The sequence below is a fragment of the Capricornis sumatraensis genome, chromosome 17 (assembly GCF_032405125.1).
Source record: "Capricornis sumatraensis isolate serow.1 chromosome 17, serow.2, whole genome shotgun sequence".
Taxonomy (NCBI): domain Eukaryota; kingdom Metazoa; phylum Chordata; class Mammalia; order Artiodactyla; family Bovidae; genus Capricornis; species Capricornis sumatraensis.
This window is the reverse complement of record NC_091085.1, coordinates 65,032,569-65,059,526: the sequence shown is the minus strand read 5'-3', so window position 1 is coordinate 65,059,526 and position 26,958 is coordinate 65,032,569. Positions and strand designations below refer to the sequence as shown.

General features: G+C 46.7%; 1 protein-coding gene across 1 annotated transcript in view; it reads left to right on the top strand.

The window, feature by feature from the left end:
* RNFT2 (ring finger protein, transmembrane 2) overlaps window positions 1–26,958 on the top strand; it is a 56,774-nt gene that overhangs the window by 11,784 nt on the left and 18,032 nt on the right. The window contains exons 5-6 of the mRNA XM_068990221.1: window positions 1,226–1,326; window positions 4,462–4,615. Coding sequence (XP_068846322.1) covers window positions 1,226–1,326; window positions 4,462–4,615 — 255 coding nt within the window. The remainder of the gene's footprint in view (window positions 1–1,225; window positions 1,327–4,461; window positions 4,616–26,958) is intronic.

Below are 26,958 nucleotides of genomic sequence, written 5' to 3'. Positions count from 1 at the left end.
CTGGGAAAGTTATGACCTCATCTTATTCCAGCAATGCAGCCGCCCTGGTCCAGGAAGAGATAGGCTTTTGAGAATCTCAGCACTGGGTCTGATTATGTATCCCAGGGTACACAGGCAGGAACACCCTGCTCTACGCATCCTCTAGAAATTTCCTAGGTTTGCTCTCAGGCTGAGAGACTACTAAGAAAACAAACTGAGAAGGTTTCCCAGCTTGTCTTCCTGGGGACAAATCAGAAACAAGTCTGAAGAAAGAGAAACCAGGCTGGCTCGCAGAGGGCTTTGACGTCAACATGTACAAAGCTGACTGTAGTCCTACAAACGTGCCCCTACGCTGAATGGTCAGTCCGGAAAGGTGCATATCAGAAAAAGTTAGAACAGCAGTTTCTGACTTGTCAATCTGAATTGAGTGCTGGGTTGTGAAGTTGGAATAACAGGTCCTGCCACTTAGTGACCCTGAGACACGCTCCTGTGCCTGACTAAATGTTTATATTTGTCACATTTACTTAAACCTTAACAAAACCTCACTTTTGAATAAGGGCACTGGACCTTAAAATATATGCCCCTAAAGGACTTCCTTGGCGGAGCAGTGGTTAGGGCTCCACGTTTTCACTGCAGGGAGCACGAGTTCGCACCCTGGCCAGGGAACTAAGACTCCACATGCTTCACAGTGTGGTCAAAAAAAAAAAAAATTATTAAAACATGTGTCCTTGAGCAAGAGTTGCTTAAATTCTCAGTGCTTCAGTCCCTAACAGTAAATGTAAACTAACATTTCCTATATGCCAGTCACTGTTCTAAACGGTTCATGTACATTAGCTCTCACAACTTTATAAGTTGATATAATACGCACCCTTTTAGCGGGTGAGGAAAGAGAAATGCAGTGAGTTTAAGTCATTGCCCAGGGTTGAACAGCTCCCAAGTAGCAGATCAAGGATTTGAAGCCAGGTCATCCAGCTCCAGAATCAGTTTTGCTAACCATGGTGCCCTCCTGATTTTGGATAGTTCTCCAAGCAGGTTCACACATTTCTGTTACCTCCACTGTAACCATTGCTTGGGTTCCAGTGGGATGGAAAGATGCCAACACCCTTCCTTTCACCATTAGCCGTGTTTCCTCCAAACCTTTGAGAAAGGGAACATTTGCCCCTTGTTGGGGAGCATTCTGGAATATTCTGCCAGGTGTGCCTTTGACATTTCAGCCTCCCCACAAGATCTCTTGCTTTGTCTCCAGGAGAAGAGGTCGGTGCTGGTCATCTTGTGGATCTTGGCCTTTCTAGCGGGGAACACCCTCTATGTGCTCTACACATTCAGTTCTCAGCAGCTGTATAACAGGTGAGCAGAGGAGTCTGACCCTCAGTGGGGAAGTGGGGAGCTTTGTTGCACTTGGAACCCACACCCCCTTCATTGGGGAATGATATAGTAGCCCTCAGCCACACTGTAACCTTCAGATCCCACCCTGTTGTTAGGTGCACACATGCCTAGAGCAGAATTCTTGAGCAGAAATAGGATGCAAGCCTCATGTATAATTTTGCATTTTCTACTGACCACCTAGTGCACAAGGGGAAAGGACTAGCCAGTGATGGTCTCTAGTACAGGGTTGAAACTCAAGCCAAGCTTTCAGATTATGTCCATCTGTTTTCAAAATGGACTTTGAGGAGTAAGCAGTTTCACCACTTTCTGGGGCCACCCAAAGTTGCATAAAAGCAATTTGGAGAATTCGTTCCAAGGCATCAACATGCCTCTCACACATTGCATTAGTTGCTTGGCCCAGAAGATCAAGGTCCTGGTGGAGGGTAAAGGAGATGGAGTTTCCCAGAACCTTGGATAAATTTCCAGCTTGTGCCATTTTCTGGGCATGATCACATTCGCAGGCTCAGACCTCTGTGCCCTCATCAGACCAGGGCTGAGTCAAACTGGCAGCAGATGAAGAGAAAGAGAGCGTCTTGGGGAAAAGCAATAGAGCGTCTTCCTTTTTGATGTCAGTGGTCTAGAGTGTGTTTGTGATACCAACAGCCATTATCTTACTTTGCTTTCCAAGTGAGCAGGGTATTGCTGTTGCCATTTTACGGGTAAGGAAACTGAGGCTTAATGAAACTCTTTTTAATGAACCTTAGTCCCGGTAGGTGAAAGCAAGTTTGGATCATCCCAGGATTTGAAGTCTGATTACCAGAAGGTCATAGTCCTGCCACATGCCAGCTTATGCCCTTTGGCAGATAGTGGAGCCTTTTTGAACCTCCCCTAGTTTCTGTGTTTGTGAAACTGGGAGCAAGTTAATTGCTGCTTTACCCACCTGAACAGGCTAATGATTACAGAGGCCAAATATTATAATATGCAGAAACTACTGGGCAAACTGCAACATTTGATATGTCCTAATCATGTCATGATGTTATTGTTTTATGATGAATTACTATACCTTTTGGTGGTGGTGGCTAATGGGGTGGAAAACTGACAATAAAATGTATCCGTCCATTAAAGTTCATAGTGTATCTTAGAAATAAGTGGATGTAGTGATCAATCTGTGGAAAAACACTTTGGCATCTCTCCGGCGTCAAAGCCAACAGAAAAACACAAAGATGATGAAGTAAAACCCAGGTAGGTGAATGTAACAGATTGGTGTCTCTGGGATAAAGTGGAAAGTGGATGGCACATCTTCATTTTTTTGCAATCAGAGATGCATGCATAACAGAGAAGCAGGGCGTGAAAGTCAGCCCGCCAGCCTGGGATATGCCCAGGGAGGGACAAGAGCAGAGACGAAGAGAGGAGCTCAGGGCCGCCCGCCTCTCCCCATATCATAACCTGGGTGCATCTCAGACTTGGAGACGAGGCATCCCATGGAGATGGGGCTCAGATGTGGAAGGACACTGACAGTATCGTGAGAGATTGCCAAAATAGATTGTTTTCATTGATTTAGCCCATAGTCTAGCTCTTCAAAGATTTTTATTATAAATAGAAATTGATTTTTAAAAATAAACGTAAGAAAACAGACCATTTGGCTCCTAGAATGCTCTCATCAGGGGACCTCAGCTTGCACTGTTGTCTGCCAGCCCAGCAGAGTATGCGGGAAGAGTTTAGAAAGCACTCAGTCTGGGCTGTGTGCACTGTGCTGGGGGGACAGGCACGACTCGGAGTGGCCTTTCCTTGGAGCTTCTAATCCAGCAGAAAGAAAAGCGAGGGGCCCAGCACGGTTTGGGTGCTGGTTCCAGTCCTAGCTCCACATTCTAGCTGAGATACTGTGGGCTCCATGAAGTCAGAGAACTCCAGACTCCCCAGCTCAAAATGCGATAATCATAGTGCCTACCAATCCCATAGAGCCCTTGGGAAGATGAAATGACTTGAGACACAGCAGGTGGAGTAGGGCCACCATGATGTAAAGAACCAAGATATTATTAACATGAATAATACCATCATCTGCAGAGGTGACAGATAGCAGTGCTGCTCCACATGTGGGCCATGGACCAGGGTCAGTTTGAGAATGACTTTTTGTCTGTCTCCCATGAGTGAAGTACAGAAGATGAGTGTGAGGTTGCCTTACCTGGTCATGGATGGGTAAGAGGGATTACACACTCCAAGCAGCACTACCATAGAGTAAGGACTGAGGGCAGTAATTGTAGCTAGCACACCTGGGTTCAAATCTACCACTGTTCTTTCGTATTTGTAGGACTATCTGCATGCTCCTTTACCTTTCTGTGTCTCCATTTTCTCGCCTGCAAAATGGGTAGATAACAGTGCCTGCCTCGTAGAGATGTGGTTATCATTGTCAATGCTGCTTGGCAGAGTCTGTAGTATGTCTATTATCGAATCCCACCAATAACCCTAGGAGGGACAGAAAGATTCCCATTTTATTGATGAGAACACTGAGGCTTATAGAAAGAATACGATTTGCCTAGTGTTCAAAAAATGGAGAAGCCTGGATTCAAATTCAAGTCTGTCTGATACTCATGCCCGTATGCTTAGCATGCAGTATGACTTTGGGTAACTTACCTTACCTCTCCAAGCTTTAGTGCCTCATTTATAAAGTGAGGGTAAGCAATGCTTACTGCACAGAACAATAAGATACAGTGAGTAAACGGCTTAGCACGCTGTCACACATCAAAACCTTCCTCCCTGCTTCTCTCTCCCTCCTTCATGGTGTTGGTCAGCTTTTTTTCTCTCCTTCCCTTCCTTCCAGTTTCTCTTGTGGAAGCCTGTTGTGGACCCATAAAACTGGAGGGGACTTTAACTTATGATGTTCTAGGCCAAGCTCATCATTTAACTCTCAGGGGAACTGAGGCTCAGAGAGGTTAAGATAGCCACCCGAGGTCACACAGCAAGTTAGTAGCATATTCAGGAACAGAACACAGATGTCTGACTCGAAGTTTAGTGCTCTTTCTACAGGTAATATTTACAAGGCTCCCAGAGTGAATAGAAGGAGCTGCCAAGGGCCAGTGGTCCTAAGTGAGCACTCTGACACTCTGACTCCTCTCCTAGCCTCATATTCCTGAAGCCCAACCTGGAGACACTGGACTTCTTCGACCTGCTGTGGATCGTGGGCATCGCAGACTTTGTGCTCAAGTATATCACCATTGCTCTCAAGTGCCTCGTCGTGGCCCTGCCCAAGATCATCCTGGCCGTCAAGTCCAAGGTAGGCACAGGTGGCAGCCCCCATCACACCAATCATGCAGGGGTTCTAGTGCGCCTCCTGAAGAAAGAAAGGCTGGACTTGAGCAGAGCTGATGTCAGGTCATCAAATGAACAGAACCTGAGCTGGTAGATCCGGTAACCCACCTCTCATCGTTGCTTGAAGCTGTGCATCGTTCTTTATTGTCATCACCCTCCCGTCACGTCTCTACTCTCCAAGTGCGTTTCCTAAGTCTTATTGTGCAAAGCTGGCCTTGATGCAGTTTTCTTCTAAATTTCTCCTGAGAAAGGAAAAGAGCACATCAACATGCCCTGGGTCCTGCTTTTCCCAGGGAAGGGTGGCTCTCACAGGTCTCACTCTTCATGGCTTCTGTGGCATGTTCTGTAGGGGTAACTGAGGCTCAGGAGGAAAGAACTCTGATCTATGAGTGATGCCTGCCATGGCTGCAGGAAGAGAAATGGTGACAAGGATTCTCTGCAGTGTCATCTCAGGGAAAGGTCTGCAGCAGGTGTTGGTATGAGGAGGTCTTGGGGGATAATCATTGTAATTCAGAGAACTGGGCAGTGTTAGGAAGAGACATCATCATTAGGTCAGAAAGCTCAAAATTTGTCCCAGGCCTTGGTTGGCAGAAGAGCAAGTTGGAATTGACCATTCGTTTTGAGTGACAGCTGGTCAAATCACTGGCCAGGTGTGTAGGAAAAATACACTCCTGTGTTTCTTCTGTACACACGCATGCTCACTACCTCTGACACCAGATATGCGGGTTTTCCACACGTCATGTAATTCTCTGACACCAGCTGGGTGTCCAACAGTTTATCTAGTTCTGACACCATCCACCTCAAGACAGTATCAGATCCCATGGGAGAAGGGCTTAGTCCCACCAGACTTCTCCTGTCCCTTCAGATGGCCAGTCACAAGCCCCAGGTTGTCACCTGTGCTTCTGATCAAACAGCCACGAAACGGAGTTCCCACGACCCCCTTCTTGGGTTCAGTCACTTCTGGATGCCCTGAGCCTTTTCCTTCATAGCATTTGTGACACTTTTTGGAAGGCAAGAGATGTGAATCCAGGCATGTAAGGAAGCTGGCTTAACACTGACAGCCTGGAATAACAGTGGCTTGCAATTATTGAGCACCGACTGTGAACCTGAGACTGTGCTGTGCTTAGTCACTCAGTCGTGTCCGATTCTTTGCAGCCCCATGGACTATAGCCTGCTAGGCTCCTCTGTCCAGGGAATTTTTCCAGGCAAGAATACTGGAGTGGGTTGCCATGCCCTCCTCCAGGGGATCTTCCCAACCCAGGGATTGAACCCAGGTCTCCCACACTGCAGGCAGATTCTTTACCATCTGAGCCACCAGGGAAGCCCAACAGTACTAGAGTTGGTAACCTATCCCTTCTTCAGGGGATCTTCCTGACCCAGGAATTGAACTGGGGTCTATGAGCACTTTATGTATGAATTCCTTTTGTAGCCTCTTCAATTCCTCCCAGAGATACTATTTCTCTCATTGGTGATGAGACGGAAGGACAAGCAGATGTTACGTGGTAAGGGTTGGGACTCCAGCCCAGAACTTCAGCTTCAGGGCCCAAAGTAGCTATGGGAGAAAGATAAGGAAAGTGGGCAGAGGATGGTCACTCATCACCTCGTACGTCCTGCTTCTTGCTAGATTCTTTTCTATGTCTTGACTTGTGTAAGGCTGTCAGCACCCCTCTGAGAGAGAGAGAGAGATTATGATCAACTCTTTCCAGATGAAAAGCTGATATAGTCACCCCTCAGTATCCGTGACGGGTTGCTTCCAGGATTTTCCTCGGATAGCAGAATCCGCGGATGCTCAAGCCACTTACAGTTGTCCTCCTGCATCCAGTCCCACATCCTTAGATTTTCTACATGAGAGTGGCTGAATCCACAGACGAGGAACCTCTAGACCAGACCTACTTCTTTCATTTCTTTCCATACACCAGCTAGTCCCAATCTGACATGTGGCAGATGCTCTTATCCCATTTTCCCCATGAGAGACCTTCAAGACAGAGATGCTGAGTGACGAACCCATACAGCTTCCAGAGCCGGCTCTGTGCTGCCCTTTCTCCTACCCACTGATCCTTCTACCTCAAAGACCTTTTTCCTTTCTTGTCTCTTACCCAATTCACGCTCCTCCTGCAGATCACAGCCTCTTGGACACCCTCCTGCCCTTGGGATGAGGGATGGAGACCCTACTGGGGCTCTCCTAACGCCTTGTGCTCCCCCGTTCCAGCACTCACCACTCTGACCGTAATTGCTTGTTTAATTGTCTGCCTGCTCTGCTCAACTGTAACCTCTGTGGCAGCAGGAAATGAATGCATCTGGTTTCTTTGTTGATAGATCACCAGCATCTGATATGCACTCAGAAATGTTCATTGCATGTAGATATGGGGAGTGGGTGGATGGACAAATGGCTATATAGGTGAATGGATGAATTGAATCGATAGCTGGGAAGGTTGGTGGATATGTGGATAGATGGATAATCAAGTGATTGTGTGGATGGATGGATGGATATTTGGATGTTGGATGGATACGTGAATGGATGGATGGATATTTAGATGACGGATGGAGATTTGAATGGATAGATGGATGGAGATTTAGATGGATGGATGGAGATTTGGATGGAGATTTAGAAGGATGGACAGGTAAGTAGATGGGTGGGTGAGTGGATAAGCTGATAGTCTAGCTAGCTACACTAACTGTCATCACCTCCTCTTATAACTGCAGTGAGAGCTTAGACTCCATTGTCAGCTCACCTCAGACTTCTCATGTCTGGTAGATGTCCAGACATCCTGTTGTGAAGACACCAAAATCTGCAAGGCAAAGTAGTACTCACTTCCCTGTGCTAGAAAGGAACACACAGGGGCCTTCAAAAAATACAGCCGCCAGACCAATAGTAATACATACAACTAAACATTGCTGAGCAACCACCAGGAACCAGGCCGTGTTTAAGTTAAGCACTGCCATTCGTTCAAGAACAGTTGCTAAATGCCAGCTGTGTGCCAGGCACTGTTCTAAGCACAGGGGTATATCAGTGAACAAAGTAGACAAAAATCCGCTTGCTCATGGAGTTGATAGTCTGCTGAAGACATTGTCTTGTTTAATCTTAACAATCCTGGTAGGTAGATACTGTTGGTATCTCCTTGCATGCATGGAGCAGACACCGAGTTAAATAACTTGCCAGAGATTGCAAACCCCAGCATAATAATGCCCATGGCAGTAGGAGCAGCTGATATGGAGTCAGGCCTTCATGGGGGCCAGGCCTGGCTCTAATTCATTTTCTTCTGACATCTGTTCTAGAAGGCAAGTGCTATTGTTTTGTGGGTTTTTAAAAATTGAGGTAAAATTTACATAACATAAAATTAACCAGTAATTATTTAAAAGTGTGTGATTCAATGATATTCAGTACATTCACTGGTAACCATCACCTCTATCTAATTTTAAGACATTTTCATCACCCCAGAAGGAAACCTCATACGCATTCAGTCACTCCCCCTTCCCTCTGACAACCACCAATCTGCTTTATATCTGTATGTATTTACCTTTTCTGGGGATTTCGTATAAATGGAATCATACATTATGTGACCTTTTATGTCTGGCTTATTTCCCTTAGCATCTTTTTTTCAAGATTCATCCACATTGTAGCAGATGACAGCACTTCATTTCTTTTTCTGGTTGAATAATATTCCGTTGTGTGGAGGGACCAGCATTTGTTTATCCCTTCATCTGTTGATAGGCATTCAGGTTACTCCCACTTTTTGGCTATCAGGAATAGTGGTGCTTTGAACATTTGTGCACAAGGATCTCTCTGAACACAGTTTTTCTAATACTTAAGAGTGGAATGGCTGGGTCATATGGTAATTCTGTGTTTAACTTTTTAAAGAATCACCACACTATGTCCCATAGCAGCTATACTATTTTACATTCCCAGCAGGTGCTAGTTTTATCCCTGTTTTCCAGAGGAAAAAACAAACCCAGTGAGAAGTTAAGAAGAGGCCCAGAGTCACGCAGCTTATATATGGCTGAGTGGGGATTTGAACTCAGGCGGTCTGATTCCAGGACCGCTCTGAATCACTAGACCACACTCCCTCCCAGGGAAGTTCTCTGCATTTGCTGGGGAAATTCCTGTGTTGACTGAGGAATGATGTCCCCATACACCATCTCTAGAAAATCCCCCCAAGGTTCAGGCAAACTTTTCCTTACTTCCTTCTTCTTCGACGGGCACTGCTGGGGATCAGGGGGCGGGGATGAGATTCGGCACCCCTTCTCTGCACTGCCGAGGTGTGGGCGACAGTTATTAATGCCTCCCTGGCAACTATCCAGCTCCCTTTTTCTGATTATTATTATTTTATTCGGCGAGATTAATGTGCCAGGTCAGAGCAGAATCCAGCCTGTAAGGAGTGATGTGAATAGTCTCCTCAAGATAAATTGCAGGCTTGGAAAAGGTTCGCAGCCTTTCCTTGCTTGTCTGAGTGCTCTCCCGAATCCTCATCAATCCTTGTCTGGGCAGAAGAAAAGGATGGGTCTTCATTTGCAGCTGGTGGGGGGAGGGGGGAGGCACACATCTGTCAGGGACCCTAATGGCTCACAACACAGATGCTCTTTCCTGCGCCTCCACGCCGTCCACTGAGAGGGTGGGTTGGTATTTAATATTATAATCATTGTATTGGAAGGGCTTCTGGAATTTGGGTTTGCCTGATGGCCCCACAGTCCCTGATGTGTGAGCCCGGATGAGCCACCGATCCCCACATGCCTCCAGACATGTGGGGAGGCAGACCCTCCAGAAGGTCTGTCCGGGATCTTCTCACACCTGGGCCTCCCAGGAACTCCAGGCTCATTGGCCAGCCAAGAAGGGAGGTGGGGTTAACAATGGTGACCACCCATCTGTAACCTTAGCCCCAAACCATCACCCTGGCCGGATGACTAGAGCAGCCACTTGCCATCGTAAATCTAGATAACTTATACAACCCATACATCTAGGCCCTGCCCAGTCAGACTGCCACCCGCTTCTCTGACCTCATCACCCATGACCTTCTCTCCCTTGCTCACCCTGGACCAGCCAGCACCTTCCCTCTCAGGCCCTTTGCACTTGCTGCTCCCTCTGCCTGAGGAGGTTTTTCCCTATGTGTCCATGGCTGTCCCATTGCCATCATTCAAGTGTCACTCCAGTGTCCCTCCCTCTGAGACTCTGTCACCTCCCTGACGGTGGTCCCCAGCCTGCACTATCCCCTCACCATTTTATTTCTTCCTTTAGCATGTACCAGTATCTGCAATGACTGAATTGTTTTGTGTTTATTTTCTCCCTCTGCTACTCGAGTATAGACTCATGAGGACGGAGACTGTCAAGTCTGTCTTGATGCACAGGAAACACACCATGGGTATTATGGGCTGAATGAAGAGCCTCATGTTAAATTCCTATTGGGAGGTTAAAACCAGGTCTGCTGCTGCCTGCCCCCCCCAGCCACCTCCCCTTTCTCTCCTCAATCCCACTGACATTATTTGGAACTTATTTGCTTAAAGAGGCAGTGCTAGACCTTGAGAATATAAAAATGAGTAAGACGCCTTCCTTGCCTTCATGCTCTCCCTTATTCTCTGCGAGTAAAACTTGCTATTGTATTCACCTAACCCAAACCTAGTTACCAGCTTCTCAGGTGGCACTAGTGGTAAATTACTCACCTGCCAATACAAGAGATGTAAGAGACGCAAATTTGATCCCTGGGTTGAGAAGATCCCCCGGAGGAGGGCATGGCAACCCACTCTAATGTGCTTGCCTGGAGAATTTGATTGACAGAGGAGCCTGGTGGGTTACAGTCCATGGGGTCACGGAGCTGGACATGACTGAAGCGACTTCACGCATGGGTAGAGGAAGTACTTGCGGAACTGACGTCTACTGACAGCTGAGTCAGTGCTGACCTGATGAGAAGTTGTAGGGTCAGCAAACCTGGGTTCCAATCCTGATTCCCGGACACTTATTGCCTATACAGCCTTGGACAGGTGACCTCACTCTTTGGAGCCCTCAGCTTCCTCACATCTGAAATGGTCATTTTTATCCCGTTAAGGTTTTTAGAAGGTAGAAGAGTGGGTATCCAGTTGCTGGGTGGTTAATAGGACTAGCAATGTCAGAAGCAAGGAAAAGTTTAGCCAAGCTGTCTCTCCAAAGAACACAGTACGTGACCAACTTCCTGTCTTTTCCCATCAGAACAGGAAAGAGAAAGCCCTTCCCATGTCTGAAATTATTGTAACTGACTCAGTGCAGTCTGGATAGCCATCCCCCCGGATGAGAGGTTTCCAGAGGGCGAGATTCCACGAGCTTTCAGCCCAGTGGTTTGTCTCTAAGTACAGGGGAGAGCCGACAAGAGCAGGAAAGGTGGTTTTCTTGGATGTGAGAGCCGAGAGGATTCATGAGGCTTTTGGTGCCATTAAAATCCCTCTATTTTCTGGGCCCTGAACCCAGCACTTTTGCTCTCAGAGTGGTTTCCCATTGATTGAATCACCTTCCCTCCTGGAGGTCAGCCATTCCCCTCTCCACTCCCCTCCTAAGCAGACACAGGTCTCCACCAGGGCAGGACTGGGTTTCCTAGGTCTCAGCTGTGGTTCTCACAGTACATGCTTCTGTGTATGAAAGTGCAGAACTTCTCGATGAGCCAGCTGTATTTGGCCCAGCTGCCCACACAGCTGGGCTAGAAGGGGTTCCCAACCAGGGGGACATTTGGTCATTTCTGGAGATATTTTTTTTAATACTGATTAATTTGGCTATGTTGGGTCTTAGTTGCGGCATGCAGGATCTTTCATTGGGGTGCACAGATTCTCTAGTTGTGGCCCATGGGCTTCGGAACTCTCAGCCTCAGTAGTTGTGGTGCATGGGATTCATTGCCCCATGGCATGTGGGATCTTAGTTCCCTGACCAGGGATCAAACGCACGTACCCTGCATTGCAAGGCAGATTCTTAACCAGGGACCACCAGGGAAGTCCCTCAGGAGACATCTCTGATTGTTATAATGGGGTTGGTTGTGGGGAGGGTGGTATTGGCATTCAATAGGTAGAGAGCAAAGATGCTGCTCAGCATTCTACAGAGCATAGGACAAGGCCCTGAGACCAAGGATTATCCAGTCCCCGGTGTTGTTGAGTGCCAGGGTTGAGAAACCCTGGGTTAAATGTTCATTTTATGGACTGAAATGTATCCCTTCACCAAATTCATATATTGAAGTCCTAAGCCCTAGTACATCAGAATGTGGCTGTATTTGGATAGAGTCTTTAAACAGGTAATGAAGTTAAAATGAAGCCATTAGTGTGGGCCCTAATCTAATATGACCAGTGTCCTTATAAAAAGGCAATTAGGACCCAGACACCCACAGAGAGAAGACAACACAGAGACACAGGAGAGAGGCAGGAAGCAGGCCTTGCCCTTACAGCCCTCAAAAGGCACCAGCCCTGCTCACACCCTGATCTCAGACTGCTGGCCTCCAGAGTTGTAAGAAAATAAATTTCTGTTGTATAAGCCCCCCATCTGTGGTACTTTGTCATGGCATCCCTGGGAAATTAATATACCTACAGACCAGTTTATCTGTCATTCTGAGTCCTTTTGAGAATGTTTTTTTCCGTCTATTCAAATGTCTCTCAACTTTTTCCCCATTCCTCTCATTATTGAGGACACCATTTTTTTAATGGGTTATATAATCACAGAGTTCAGAAGTCAAAACAATATATGGTGAAAAGTCTCCTTCCCTCTCCATCCCCCAGACACCCATTTCTCCTCCTGGGAAATAATCATACCATCCTTGAATCTTTTTATAGCTACTCCACCACATACAAGCCAACCAATGTGTATGTTCTTCCTACTCATCTTTATATATTCACACAGTAATATTCTTTTTTTTAACTTTGGGGTACAGCCAGTTAACAATGTTGTGATAGTTTCACGTGAACAGAGAAGGGAGTCAGCCATACATATACATGGATCCATTCTCCCCCAAACTCCCCTCCCATCCAGGCTGCCTCAGAGCATTGAGCAGAGTTCTCTGTGCTGTATAGTAGGTCCTTGTTGGTTATCCATTTCAAATATAGCAGTGTGTACATGTCCATCCCAAGCTCCCTAACTATCCCTTCCCATCATCCTTCCCCCTGGCAACCATAAGTTCATTCTCTAATGAACCCCAAGCTCATTCTTCAAACAGTGATATTCTATACATAGCTCCCACCTTGCTTTTCAAAACAACTAAACTATCTGTGTTGGAGATTGTTATACACAAATACAAATGGAGAACACAGCACGATGGTTAAAAGTCAGACTGTCTGCGTCTGGCAGACCTGTTTGAGAAGCCCTTTGCCATTTACCAGCTGTGGCACCCTGCAGACTCGCCTCCTCAACTGTAACATGAGATCATCGTAGTTCCTACCCTTGTTAGTTTTCAACTGTTGCCTAAGAAATTACCACCAACTCAGTGGCTGAAAAACACCCATTTGTTAGTTCACAGTCTGTAGGTCAGAAGCCAGGTGGGCTTGACCATGTTCTCTGTAGGGTCACATGAGGTCAGAATCAACGTGTTGGCCAGGCTGTGCTCCTGTTGGAGGTGCTGCAGAATTGACTTCCAGTCTTACTCGGTTATTGGCAGAACAAGGTTCTGTGTGATTAGAGTACTGAGATCCCCATTTTCTTTCTGGCTGTTGGCTGGGGATCACTCTCAACTCCCAGAAACCACATTCTGGTCTGTTCCTGTGGCCTCCTATATCTTCAAGCCAGAATGGAATCCTTCTCGTGCTTCATGTCTCTATAACTTACCCTTCTGCCTTCAAAGGGCTCATGTGATTAGAGCAGACCTACAAGACCTCTAGGACCCTGATTAACTTCACTGACCCTCAATATCCCCTTCTTTAAAATGGGAATATCAGGATTTAACCTCACAGCCCTGTTGTGAGGGATAATTAAAATAACACAGGTCAAGTGATAGCTGGCTAGTTATTCTTCTTTAAGTATAGTTGATTTATAATATTGTATTAGGTTTACAGCAAAGTGATTTGGCTGTACATATATGTACATTGTTGTTGCTGTTGTTCATTTGCTCAGTCGTGTCCAGCTCTTTGAGACCTTATGGACTGCAGCACACCAGGTTTCCCTGTCCTTCACCATCTCCTGGAGCTTGCTCAAACTCATGTCCATTGAGTCGATGATGCTATCCCACCATCTCATCCTCTGTCACCCACTTCTCCTCCTGTCCTTAGTCTTTGCCAGCATCGGTGTCTTTTCCAGTGGGTCAGCTCTTCGTATCAGGTGGCCAGAGTATTGGAGTTTCAGCTTTAGCATCAGCCCTTCCAATGAATATTCAGGGTTGATTTCCTTTAGGATGAACTGGTTTGATCTCCTTGCTGTCCAGGGGACTCTCAAGAGTCTTTCCCAACACCACAGTTCAAAAGCATCAATTCTTCAGCACTCAGCCTTCTTTATGGTCCAGCTCTCACATCTGTACATGACTACTGGAAAAACTGTAGCTTTGACTATACAGACATTTGTCAGGAAAGTGATGTCTCCACTTTTTAATACACTGTCACATATCCACTCTTTATTCTTTTCCATTATACTTTATTACAAGATATTTAATATAATTCCCTGTGTATGTACTCAAGTTACTTCAGTTGTGTCCGACTCTTTGCGATCCCATGGACTGCAGCCCACCAGGCTCCTCTGGCCATGGGATTTCCCAGGCAAGAATACTGGAGTGGGTTGCTATCTCCTTCTCCAGGGGATCTTCTCAACCCAAGGATCGACCTGCATCCCCTGCATTGCAGGTGGATTCTTTACCAATGAGACACCAAGGAAACCCATAGTTCCTTGGGCAATACAGTAAATCCTTGTTGTTGTTATTAGTTATTGTTATTCTAAAGAAAATGAAGAGCATTTACAGTTTAAGGTAAGCAAGAAAGTCAGAATCTAACCATAATCAGATGGAAAAAAATTACTATTTACTAAACTATTATTCTGAGGCCTTCAGTTCAGTTCAGTCGCTCAGTCGTATCTGACTTTCCGACCCCATGAATCACAGCACACCAGGCCTCCCTGTCCATCACTGACTCGCGGAGTTCACCCAAACTCATGTCCATTGAGTCAGTGATGCCATCCAGCCATCTCATCCTCTGTCATCCCCTTCTCCTCCTGCCCCCAATCCCTCCCAGCATCAGAGTCTTTTCCAATAAGTCAACTCTTCACATGAGGTGGCCAAAGTATTGGAGTTTCAGCCTCAGCATCAGTCCTTCCAATGAACACCCAGGACTGGTCTCCTTTAGGATGGACTGGTTGGATCTCCTTGCAGTCCAAGGGACTCTCAAGAGTCTTCTCCAACACCACAGTTCAAAAGCATCAATTCTTCGGTGCTCAACTTTCTTCACAGTCCAACTATCACATCCATACATGACCACTGGAAAAACCATAGCCTTGACTAGATGGACCTTTGTTGGCAAAGATAGCTTTTCAATATGCTATCTAGGTTGGTCATAACTTTCCTTCCAAGGAGTAAGCATCTGTTAATTTCATGGCTGCAATCACCATCTGCAGTGATTTTGGAGCCCCCCAAAATAAGTCTGACACTGTTTCCACTGTTTACCCATCTACCATGAAGTGATGGGACCAGATGCCATGATCTTTGTTTTCTGAATGTTGAGCATTAAGCCAACTTTTTCACTCTCCTCTTTCACTTTCATCAAGAGGCTTTTTAGTTCCTCTTCACTTTCTGCCATAAGGGTGGTGTCATCTGCATATCTGAGGTTATTGATATTTCTCCTGGCAATCTTGATTCCAGCTTGTGCTTTTTCCAGCCCAGAGTTTCTCATGATGTACTCTGCATAGAAGTTAAATAAGCAGGGTGACAACATACAGCCTTGACGTACTCCTTTTCCTATTTGGAACCAGTCTATTGTTCCATGTCCAGTTCTAACTGTTGCTTCCTGACCTGCATGTAGGTTTCTCAAGAGGTAGGTCAGGTGGTCTGGTATTCCCATCTCTTTCAGAATTTTCTAGTTTATTGTGATCCACACAGTAAAAGGCTTTGGCAGTCAATCAAGCAGAAATAGGTGTTTTTTTGGAACTCTCTTGCTTTTTCGATGATCCAGCAGATGTTGGCAATTTGATCTCTGGTTCCTCTGCCTTTTCTAAAACCAGCTTGACCATCTGGAAGTTCATGGTTCACGTATTGCTGAAGCCTGGCTTGGAGAATTTTGAGCATTACTTTACTAGCGTGTAAGATGAGTGCAATTGTGCGGTAGTTTGACCGTTCTTTGGCGTTGCCTTTCTGCTTCCTTAGTGAGATTATTAAAAGGTGTAGCTTCCTGGAAATGGCTCCTGTGACTTTAACTTACATTTCATCGGCCACCGTACGGTCACAATTGCTGCATAGGAGCTGGGGCCCATCCTACAGCTGGGTTCCAGTGGATCTAAGCAAAAAAATAGTTCTTATTTTGAAGGAGGAAGGGGAGGATGGATCTTGCGAGGCACCAGCACATGCTGTCCCAGGTTGCTTATCCCTGATTTGTAGAGTGAAGGACCCAAGGCTCAGCAAGATATATTCATTTAGCCAAGAGTCACACAGCAAGCCTATGGCAGAGCTATGACTTAAGGCTAAGTCTTCAGATGCCAAGGAAGATGCCCCCAGAGACCAACAATAAGAACATTATCAATATTCTGTTTATGATTATTGATAATCATAATAAGATAATTATGATGCAGCAATAACAAATAGCCAGTGTCCTTAGTACTGTTCTGAATGCTTCATAGACATGAACTTTTTTAATCATCACAACAACCCTAAGCAGGAGATACTTACTACTCCCAATTTGCAGATGAGGAAACTGAGGCACAGAGTGGGTAAGTGACTTGCTCAGGGCACATAGCTGATGAGTGGCAGAGCTGGGATTTGAACTTGGCAGTCTAGTGCCCGACCTCCCCCCTCTTCACCACTATCCAGTCCTCTCTTCTCTGCCCGTCTTTCCCCACCCCTGCCCTCCTGACTCAGTTTCTGCAGCACAAATAGCAGCAACAACTCCGCTTTGTGCAGCTGGGGAAGAGCCAGGATCACTCCCCACGAGTCAGGTGCCTGAGACCCTCCTCTCCCAGCCCCTCTGGTCCATAATCTTCTCTCTCAGCTGCCCTGACCCCCTTTCTGTCTCGGAGGCCCCACATCATTCTTTGTTGTTGTTTTGTTTTTCCCCCTTCCCTTCGTTCCCTGGGAGACTCGAGGTCTACATTCTGCCTCCAAGGAATGCAGTACAGATGGGCCAGAGCAGGCACCTGGGATTTCCTGCACCCAGCCTCTGCCCCTGGGGAAAGCGGCGGGGGGGGGGCCTTCACCTTATTTATTTATTTATCTAGCCCTGCTCGGCTCCACACCCCCCAAGCTGTTGTTCCCCACCGGGGAAGATGAAAAATGGCTTCAGACAATGGAGGACAAGGCTTGCCACATGGCCCCCGCAGTTTAATTTCCTTTAATTCATTTTATATTGAACCAAATGATACTGTTTGTTTTTAATGGCAAACACTCAACATGGAGGAGGGGCAGCCAGGCCTTCTCCTGAGGAAATTAGGAACACAGCTGCTATTTAAACTCTCCTCCATCCGCCCCCAGTGCTGGGCCTTTGGAAATCACTTTCCAGGTTGAAAGATGATACTTTTCACCACTGAGAGTGTCACTGCATACACAGGGAGCTGGCATGGCTCCCTCCAGCTGTAGTCAACCCTTGTGAGGGTGGCTGCCCTAGCCCAAGGCCCACCCTTCCCTAGGAATAACCAGATACACGGGAACAGGGCTGCGGCCACAGCTGTTGCTGGGGCCATAGCTGCTGTCAGCGCTCCTACTGCTCTGGCTGTCACTGAAAACCTGGGGCAGGCACCTGGCCCAAGAAAGACCCATCCGGTGCCCTCACCCAGGGAAAGAGGAACACAGAGGTTGAGTACACTTGATCATTCAGCACCTGGGAGAGGCATCATGCATCGGTCTGCATTTTAACTAGATCCCCAGGGAAAGTTGGAAAAACACCAGTCAAGAGGAGAGATCCTTCCACTTCCACCTTCAGATGACCTCGCCATCCCACAGTCAGTCCAGCAGGCCCTTCTGGCTTTGGTGGGAGTCAGTTTCAGTTCCTTGAGGCAAAGACAACTGTAACATATACACCAGCTCCCTTGGCAGAGACTGGAGGGATTCACAGGCTTTGTCCTGCTTGTGACGTTGGCAGGGGCCAGACCACCATGATTAATGCTCAGTTTGGACATTGCAGTTCAGTTCACAGTCACTCAGTCGTGTCCCATTCTTTGCAACCCCATGGACTGCAGCACACCAGGCTTCCCTGTCCATCACCAACTCCCAGAACTTGCTCAAACACATGTCCATCGAGTTGGTGACGCCACCCAAATATTTCATCCTCTGTTGTCGCCTTCTCTTCCTGCCTTCAATCTTTCCCAGCATCAGGGTCTTTTCCAATGAGTCAGTTCTTTGCCATCAGGTGGCTAAAGTATTGGAGCTTCAGCTTTAGCATCAGTCCTTCCAATGAATATTCAGGACTGATTTCTTTTAGGATTGACTGGTTTGATCTCCTTGCAGTCTAAAGGACTCTCAAGAGTCTTCTCCAGCACCACAATTTGAAAGCATCAATTCTTCAGCACTCAGCTTTCTTTACACCCCTTTTTCTCACATCCATACATGACTACTGGAAAAACCATAGCTTTGACTGTATGGACCTTTGTTGGCAAAGTAATGTCTCTGCTTTTTAATGTGCTGTCTAGGTTTGTCATAGCTTTTCTTCCAAGGAGCAAGCATCTCTGAATTTCATGGCTGCAGTCACCATCTGCAGTGATTTTGGAGCCCAAGAAAATAAAGTCTGTCACTGTTCCATTGTTTCCCCATCTATTTGCCATGAAGTGATGGGACCAGATGCCATGATCTTAGTTTTTTGAATGTTGAGTTTTTAGTCAGCTTTTTCACTTTCCTCTTTCACTTTCATCAAGAGGCTTTTAGTCCCTCTTCACTTTCTGCCATAAGGGTGGTGTCATCTGCATATCTGAGGTTATTGATACTTCTCCCAGCAGTCTTGATTCCAGCTTGTGCTTCTTCCAGCCTGGCACTTCACATGATGTGCTCTTCATATAAGTTAAATAAGCAGGGTGACAACATACAGCCTTGACCTACCCTTTTCCCAATTTTGAACCAGTCTGTTCAAAAATTCCATGTCTAGTTCTAACTGTTGCTTCTTGACCTGCATACAGATTTCTCAGGAGGCAGATAATGTGGTTTAATATTCCCATCTCTTTAAGAATTTTCCACAGTTTGTTGTGATCCACACAGTCAAAGGCTTTGATGTAGTCAGGGAAGCAGAAGTAGATGTTTTTTCTGGAATTCTCTTGCTTTTTCTGTGATCCAATGGATGTTGGCAGTTTGATCTCTCATTCCTCTTCCTTTTCTAAATCCAGTTTGAACATCTGAAAGTTCTCAGTTCACATACTGAGAACTGTCATACATGGACATTCCAGAGGTACTCCAGTACCTTAGAGGCTGGGCTATACTCCTGGGTTTTTTTGCAGGGGCTGGGTGTTTTTTTGTTTTTTGTTTTTTTTAATATTTATTTGGCTGCACCGGGTTGTAGTTGTAGCATGTGGGATTTTCAGTCTTTGTTGGGCATGCAGGATCTCTTAGCTCCGGTACATGGGATCTAGTTCCCCAACCAGGGATCACACTCAGCCCCCTGTACTGGGAGTGTGGCGTCTTAGCCACTGGGCCAGGAGGGAGGTCTTTCCCTTTTGTTCACAGATTTAGACCCAGAAAGACCTTCTTCTACAGATAAGGAAATCAAGTCTCCAAAGTTACTGCTCCCAGATCACATGATTTATCCTCTCATATATTCATTCTATAAGTGTTTATTAGACGTCAGCAGAGTGCCAGGCACCCTGCTAGGCATGGGGGGCTACCCAGACCTAGGACTTTCAAGCTCAAAACTCAGTCTGATGGAGTGACAGGCAGGAAGCGGAGCCCTCTGGGAAAATAGAGAGGTGGGCACCTAATCCAGCCCCCGGCCAAGTCTTCCTAGATGAGGTGACCTTGGAACTTAAGACCTTGGAGGTTTAAAAGAGGGTTAGTAGTTAGCCAGGCAAAGCCAAACCAGAAGGGAGAGGGGACAGCCAGGACCACGGCACCGCGGTGGGAATCAGTTTGGCGTGTGCATTTTTCCAGCTGACTGTTGAATGTTTCCCCCCACTGGACTCTCAGCTCCGGGAGGGCAGGGGTGACGTCCGCCATGCTCGTGACTAGGCATGGTGACACAGAGTAAGTGCGCAGTGACTCTCAAATGAACAGATGAGTAATATAAATGGCTGGTGTGAATTTGCATTCGGGGCAAGGCAGGGAGGCCCCAGTCCCTCACTCTCAGGCCCACCGTGTGCCTTTCCATACCACGTTATGGCTGTGCAGCGGCAGCCCCTACTCTGGGGTGCTGCGGGGATTAATTAGCCAGCTAATTGGTGATTATTTTGCTCTTCTCCAGCTAAATGATTAGGGAGGCAGCCAGGCTCCCTGAGGTGGCCTCAGAAACATCCCCTTCACCTCCTCCGTCTGGGTGGGCACCTGAGTTTTGCCGGGTAGCTGCCATTCTGCTGGTTTTCTGGGGTTGACTTCCTCCGCTGTGGGTGGGCCTGCCCTGCTCTCACATTTCCCCCAGATACGCCAGGGGCAAGAAAGGGGGTTACAACTGAGATGGTCCAAGAGAGCCCACCACTCACACTTCTCAATTTATGGTGTGTCCAGAAACATTCCAGAGTCATTTGGAAAGAGCTTGTGCTCTGGAGGGAGGCAGGTTCCCATTTGAACTCTAGTTCTGCCATTTCTATCAGTATCACCTCTGGCCTGTCACTTCCCTGCTCCATGCCTCACTTTCCCCATCTGTAAAAGAGGAGATGATGCCGTTTCCCTCAAGGCTTTAGGGGAGATTTGAGCTAAAAAAAAAAAAAAAAAAGATAAATTGAGACAGCACAAGTAGAGGTGCTTTCTGCAGTTACTGACGCAGGATAGGTGCTCAGGATGTGTGTGTGTGTTTTTTTCCTTTTGTGTTTTCTCCCCTGTGACCCTCACAGGTCAGAATTCCTCTGGAGCTTGGAGATTGGAGGTAAACAAGCTGCTCAGCGGCTGAGAGCCTGCTAAAGTTTGGCAGACCCCCGCCTCTTTGTCTCGGGGCTTAGGAGTGCCAGAGTCAGACCTTGAATAGGCCAAAGAAGGAAAGATATGTTACACTTCCTGCCCAGGTTGGGTCTTAGAACAGCCACGCTTTGAATCTGGTTTGCCACTAGCCGTGTATCCTCACAGAAGCAAGTTCAGGGGTTTGAGTTTCCACTGCCTCCTCTGTGTATGGGGCTGATAGACAATGCGGCTCCCGTCAAAGAGGAGCCCAGTGAGCAGAGAATGAGCTCATGGATTTAGAAGGCTTAGCACAGAGTTCTCAGTGCCTGCTCAATCTTTGTGTTGAGGATTTTATTTAAACAAGAGGCCCAGCATTTTCATTTCCACCAGGTGTTGCAAATTATGTAGCCAGTCCTGGTGATCAGAGAGGCAGCAAGGGACCACAGCACCAGAGGCCACTCCCAGGCCAGAATATGCCTTCTGGCCTCCTCCCATCCTGCCCTAGAGCCAGCCTTTCAGGGAGGGGCCTAAAACTAAGAGTCTCCGACCACTTGGTCCTGACTCTGTCCTCATGACGGGGGAACTAAGGCAGAGTGTTTTGGTTTCCTCTTGCTACTGTAACAAACTGCCACAAATTTAGTGGCTTAAAACAACATAAATTGATTCTCTTACAGTTCTAGAGGTTGGAAGTCCAAAATGAGTCTCATGGAGCTAAAGTCAAAGTGTTAGGTATGAGCTGGTCACTTCAGGAGGCTCTGGGGAGAATATGTTCCCTTGTGTCTTCCAGCTTCTGGAAGCTGCCTGTGAGCCTTGGCTTGTGGCCCCTTCTGTCTTTAGAGCACGTCTCGCCAACCTCCGCTTCTTTCACTCTCTTCTTCTTTCCAGCCTCCCTGATAAGGACCTCTGTAATGACATTGCTCCCACCCCTGGTAATGCAGGATAGCCTCCCCTTCTCAGAATCCTTATCATTTAATCACATTGGCACATGCACAGAATTCCTTTTACCACACAGGTGACACTGAACATTATCTAGGGATCAGGATGTGCGCATATGGGGGAGCCACTGTTTAGCCTACCACCTCCCCCAAGTTGCAGAAGAAGAAGCTGGGGATCAGAGAGGAGATGGAATGTGGAGAAAATCGCTCCCAGCAAAGGGGCAGACCTGCAGTTGAAGTCTGTGTCCATCTAGTTCCTCTCACGATCACTAGACCACCAGGAATGAGGCAACTTCTGCCCTTCTTGGCCACCCCTGCCCCGTGCACCCACTCACCTCACTCCACCCCCAGTACTTTAGGAGGTAGACAGGCTTGGGAAGTTGCGGCCAGAGCATTTGTGCCTAAGAGTGTAGCTGACACGGACAAGTAAGGACATCCAGAATATGCCCCCTGGGACTGGAATGGAGGGAAGAGACTGCCTTTCTGCAGCTAACAGGGTCCCAGGCCACTTCAGTTTTCATTGTCAACACCGTATAATTGGGCCTCTCCTGGGTCCTGAGGAGCAGGGCCCTGATTGTGAGGAAGCTCCTGATAACACATGTTGCCGGGACACGTCGCCTGGGCCCTTCCTGTTCATGGGGCAGAGGCTTTTATTTTTTATTTTTATAATTTATTTTATTTTTGGCTGTGCTAGGTCTTCATTGCTGCACAGGTTTTTCTCTCCTTGTGGAGCGCAGGGGCCACTCTTCGTTGCGGTGTGTGGACTTCTCATCACTGTGGCTTCTGGTTGCGGAGCACAGGCTCTAGGCATACAGGCTTTGGGAGTTGTGGCTCCTGGGCTCTAGAGCACAGAGTCAGTAGTTGTGGTATACAGGCTGTGTTGCTCCGTGGTATGTGGGATCTTCCTGATACAGGGATGGAACCTATGTCCCCTGCATTGGCAGGTGAATTCTTTACCACTGAGCCACCTGGGAAGCCCAAGGGTGGAGGTTTTTAAATCAAGGGAACCACAGCCAGTGAAGCTAGATGCCTGACTGCTGCTGTTGAGGGGCAGGTTTCTCCTCACAGCTGAGAGACTCTCTGGGGCCTCAGTCCAGCCCCAAGAACTCTGTGTCACAGAGGCCAATCCCAGCCATTGGCGTGGAAACCCAAAGAGTAGAGAGAAGACCAGTGTAGGAAATTGGAGGTGGGAGGGTGTGGGTGGCAGGTGTGTTCACTGGCTCTGCTCTTTAATGACAGGTGTCTAGTTATCAGAAGGCAGGATGTCGTGGTGGGTGAGCACATCCATGTTGACATCAGACAGACCTGGATTCCATTGCCCCTTCTGCCACTTATCAGCTCTGTGATCTTAGGCAAAACGATGAACTTCTCTGACACTGAGCCTCAGTTTCTCCCAAGACTCAGTGGTTCAGGCTAGTGGGCAGTGATGATATTCAAACCCAGGTTCAGTTGAGCATAAAGCTTGGGTTATTTTGTACCTTCTAGGAAACTGGGGTTACTGATTTGTCCCCTGCCTCTTGGTGGTGTTACAGTAAATAAGTAAGCAAACAAATGTTCTGCTCTGGCATTTTTAAGATAACACATGAGGTATATATAAATACATATACATATATATCAGTTCAGTTGCTCAGTCGTGTCTGACTCTTTGTGACCTCATGGACTGCAGCACTCCAGGCTTCCCTGTCCATCACCAACTCCCAGAGCTTGCTCAAACTCATGTCCATCGAGTCAGTGATGCCATCCAACCATCTCATCCTCTGTCATCCCCTTCTCCTCCTGCCTTCAGTCTTTCCAAGCATCATGGTCTAGTGAGTCAGTTCTTCACATCAGTTGGCCAAAGTATTGGAGCTTCAGCATCAGTCCTTCCAATGAATATTCAGGACTGATTTCCTTTAGGATGGACTGGTTTGATCTCCTTGCTGTCCAAGGAACTCTCAAGAGTCTCCTCCAACACCACAGTTCAAAAGCATCAGTTCTTTGGCACTCAGCTTTCTTTATGGTCCAACTCTCACATCCATACATGACTGGAAAAACCATAGCTTTGACTAGACAGACCTTCGTTGGCAAAGTAATGTCTCTGCTTTTTAATATGCTGTCTAGGTTTGTCATAGCTTTTCTTCCAAGGAGCAAGCATCTTTGAATTTCATGGCTGCAGTCACCATCTGCAGTCATTTTGGAGCCCCCAAAAGATAAAGTCTGTCATTTTTTCCATTCTTTCCCCATCTATTTGCCGTGAAGTGATGGGACCAGATGCCATGATCTTAGTTTTTTGAATGTTAAGTTTTAAGCCAGCTTTTTCACTCTCCTCTTTCACTTGAATCAAAAGGCTAATCTTTAGTTCTTTGGTTTCTGCCATAGGGTTCGTGTCATCTGCATATCTGAGGTTATTGATATTTCTCCCAGCAATCTTGATTCCCGCTTGTGCCTCATCCAGCCCGACATTTTGCATGAGGTACTCTTCATATAAATTAAATAAGGAGGGTGACAATATACAGCCTTGATGTACTCCTTTCCCAATTTGTTTTTTTCCTTTCATCCAGTTTGTGAGAGACATACATTTAGTAAATGGGGATCAAGCCTTTCCCTGCATGCTGAAAGCTTTCACTCTTACTTGGGCTTTGAACAGTTTCACATGGCTTTCAGTTAAACTTTGGAAAACGTAGGTTTGTAGGTTTTTCCAAACATTTTTCTAGCGATTCCAAGTCCTGGGTACAAGCTCCATGGTGGTTTAGTCACTAAGTTGTGTCAGACTTTTGTGACCCCCATGGACTGTAGCCTGCCAGGCTCCTCTGTCCCTAGGATTTCCCAGGCAAGAATACTGGAGTGGGTTGCCATTTCCTTGCATTGAGAGAACAAGCTCCATACATTGAGAAAACAATCTCTGCAAAAAAATTTGTTCATCTAACTTGTAAGAAACATTAACTCGTAAAAAACATACATTTTCTCCATGGGAAACAAACTTCTGTGAATGGCCATCATCTTATTCCTGTTTATATATTTATTTATTTTTAATTTTTTGGTTTTGCCACACAGCTTGTGGGATCTTAGTTCCCCAAGCAGGGATCAAATCCAGGCCCCCTGCATTAAAAATGCAGAGTCCTACCTACTGGACCACTAGGGAAGATCCCTTACTCACCTTTAGAATATAGAAATTTGTGCAGCTTAAGGTAGCTTAGAAGAGCAGCATTACAGATCTCTTCAGTAATAATACGTGTATGCATCACACTGAAAATGTATCTTCCATTCAATGAAAGAACATAGTGCATAGCATTTCCTTCTTGCAACAGGAAACTATGTGTTCTGTATGTCTGTAAACAACAAAGACTCATGTACCCAGCTTAAAAAGTAGAAAATTACTCATGGCTTAGAAACTCCCTGTGCCCATCTCCTAGATTCTATCCATCTCCCTTCCTCCCTTTGTGCATGAGAAACCAGAGTTTTGTGGTTACCATTACCTTGTTTTCCTTGAGTCTGCTTTTCTGTAGTTTTAATGTCTCCTTCCTTGCTGAGCTGTTATTAAAGCTAGGACGAGGGGATTTCCCTCATGGTCCAGTGGTTAAGAATCCTCCTTGCAATGCAAAGGACACAGGTTTTATCCCTGGTCAGAGAACTAAGATCCCACATGCTGTGAGGCAACTAAGCCCATGCACTGCAACTACTGAAGCCCAAGCGGCCAGAGCCCGCGTGCCGCAAGTACTGAAGCCTGTGCACCCTAGAGCCCATACTCTTCAATGTGAGAAGCTCTGCAATGAGAAGCCCCACCTCCACAGCTAGAGAAAGCGCATGTGCAGCAACAAAGACCCAGTACAAAATTAATAAATAAATAAAATCATATAAAAACAAAAGACTAGAGCAGGCATATACACATAGAACTTCCTCCCTTCCACACCTAATTTCTTATCAAGTTCCTCCTCCTGCCCTCTGTCTGTTACCAAGCAAGGGCTCTGCTGGTTGGGAAACCAGAACATCAAACTTGTCAGTACTGTGAGCAAACTTAGAATTAGTAGGCTCTGAGTGACCACCAGAATGGTTTTGCTGTGAATGAAGTTATGTGTACCAAGAGGCTTGGACTTCTTAGAAAGTAAATAAGCCCAAGCTTAGGCCCAAATGAGCCTGAGTTTGAATATCAGGACTGCCCACCAGCCTAAGCCAACAATTCTTTGCATCCACCCTAAAAACATTTCTTGTGTATCTGTTGTATGACAGGCACTGCATAGGTATGGGAATGCATCGGTGAATGAAACAACAGGGTCAGTGCTTTCATTGAGTTGGGAAGAGCACCATTAAACAAACACAAACATAAAGCTTCAAACTGCAATAAGCACTAAGAAGAAAATAACACAGAAGTCATGGAAGATTCATTTAGGAGGATGGGAAGGACTTTCTGTGGAAAGTCCAATATCATTTTAGAAATGATATTGGAGCTGAAGCTGGTACTGCCTTGCCATCTGATTGTAGTTAAAATAAATTCAGTTTTCTCATCTGCAGAATGGAGCTGGTAATGACCCCCTCACAGCTCTGCTCTTGGTAATGGCAGTGACTCAGTGTCTGGCTTAGCACAGCCACTCGGAAAATGTCATTTCCCTCCCTCCCTGTCATCCTAGGCAGTGGATGCTGCTGGAGAGCAAATGGTGAGCAGTAAGTGATAGAAAATCTGCTGCTGGCAAGGGAGTTGAGCCACCCTCCAAGAGGCACTCTCACTGGCCTGTCTTTGACTGCCTTTGATGGCTGACCTAAGGGGGGAGGAGACAGGTGAGAGGGTATATTGTCCACGGTTAACAGGAAAGCATCCCCTTTTGTTGCAGAAGGTAGTGTAGAGTAATACAGAGTCTGTGCTGTAGAATCAAATCCTGGCTCTGCCACAAGTCATTTCACCCCTTGGAGCCTTCTAACTCTTATCCACAAACTAGCCCATATACTCTAATACCTTTTCCATGGGTTTGGGATGTGGAACTGTGACTTTTAATATAAAGTACCCAGTACATGGTGGGCACCCAGCAAGTGTGGCTATGATCACAGTTTCCACCAGAGCAAGGAGGAACTGGGATAAAGGAGTGGATGTTTGGGGTGCAGCTAAAGAGAGCCAAAGGGTTAAAGTCCTTGCTGCAACCCTTCCTAGCTGGGTAACCTGGGGCAGGTGTCCCTTGCCCATCTGAGCCTCAGTTCCCTAGACTGTCAGACAGCTAAGAATAGAAGTTCTTTCACTGAGCGGCTGTGAAATCTCGCGTGCAAGTCGCCTTGCACTGCTCCTGACC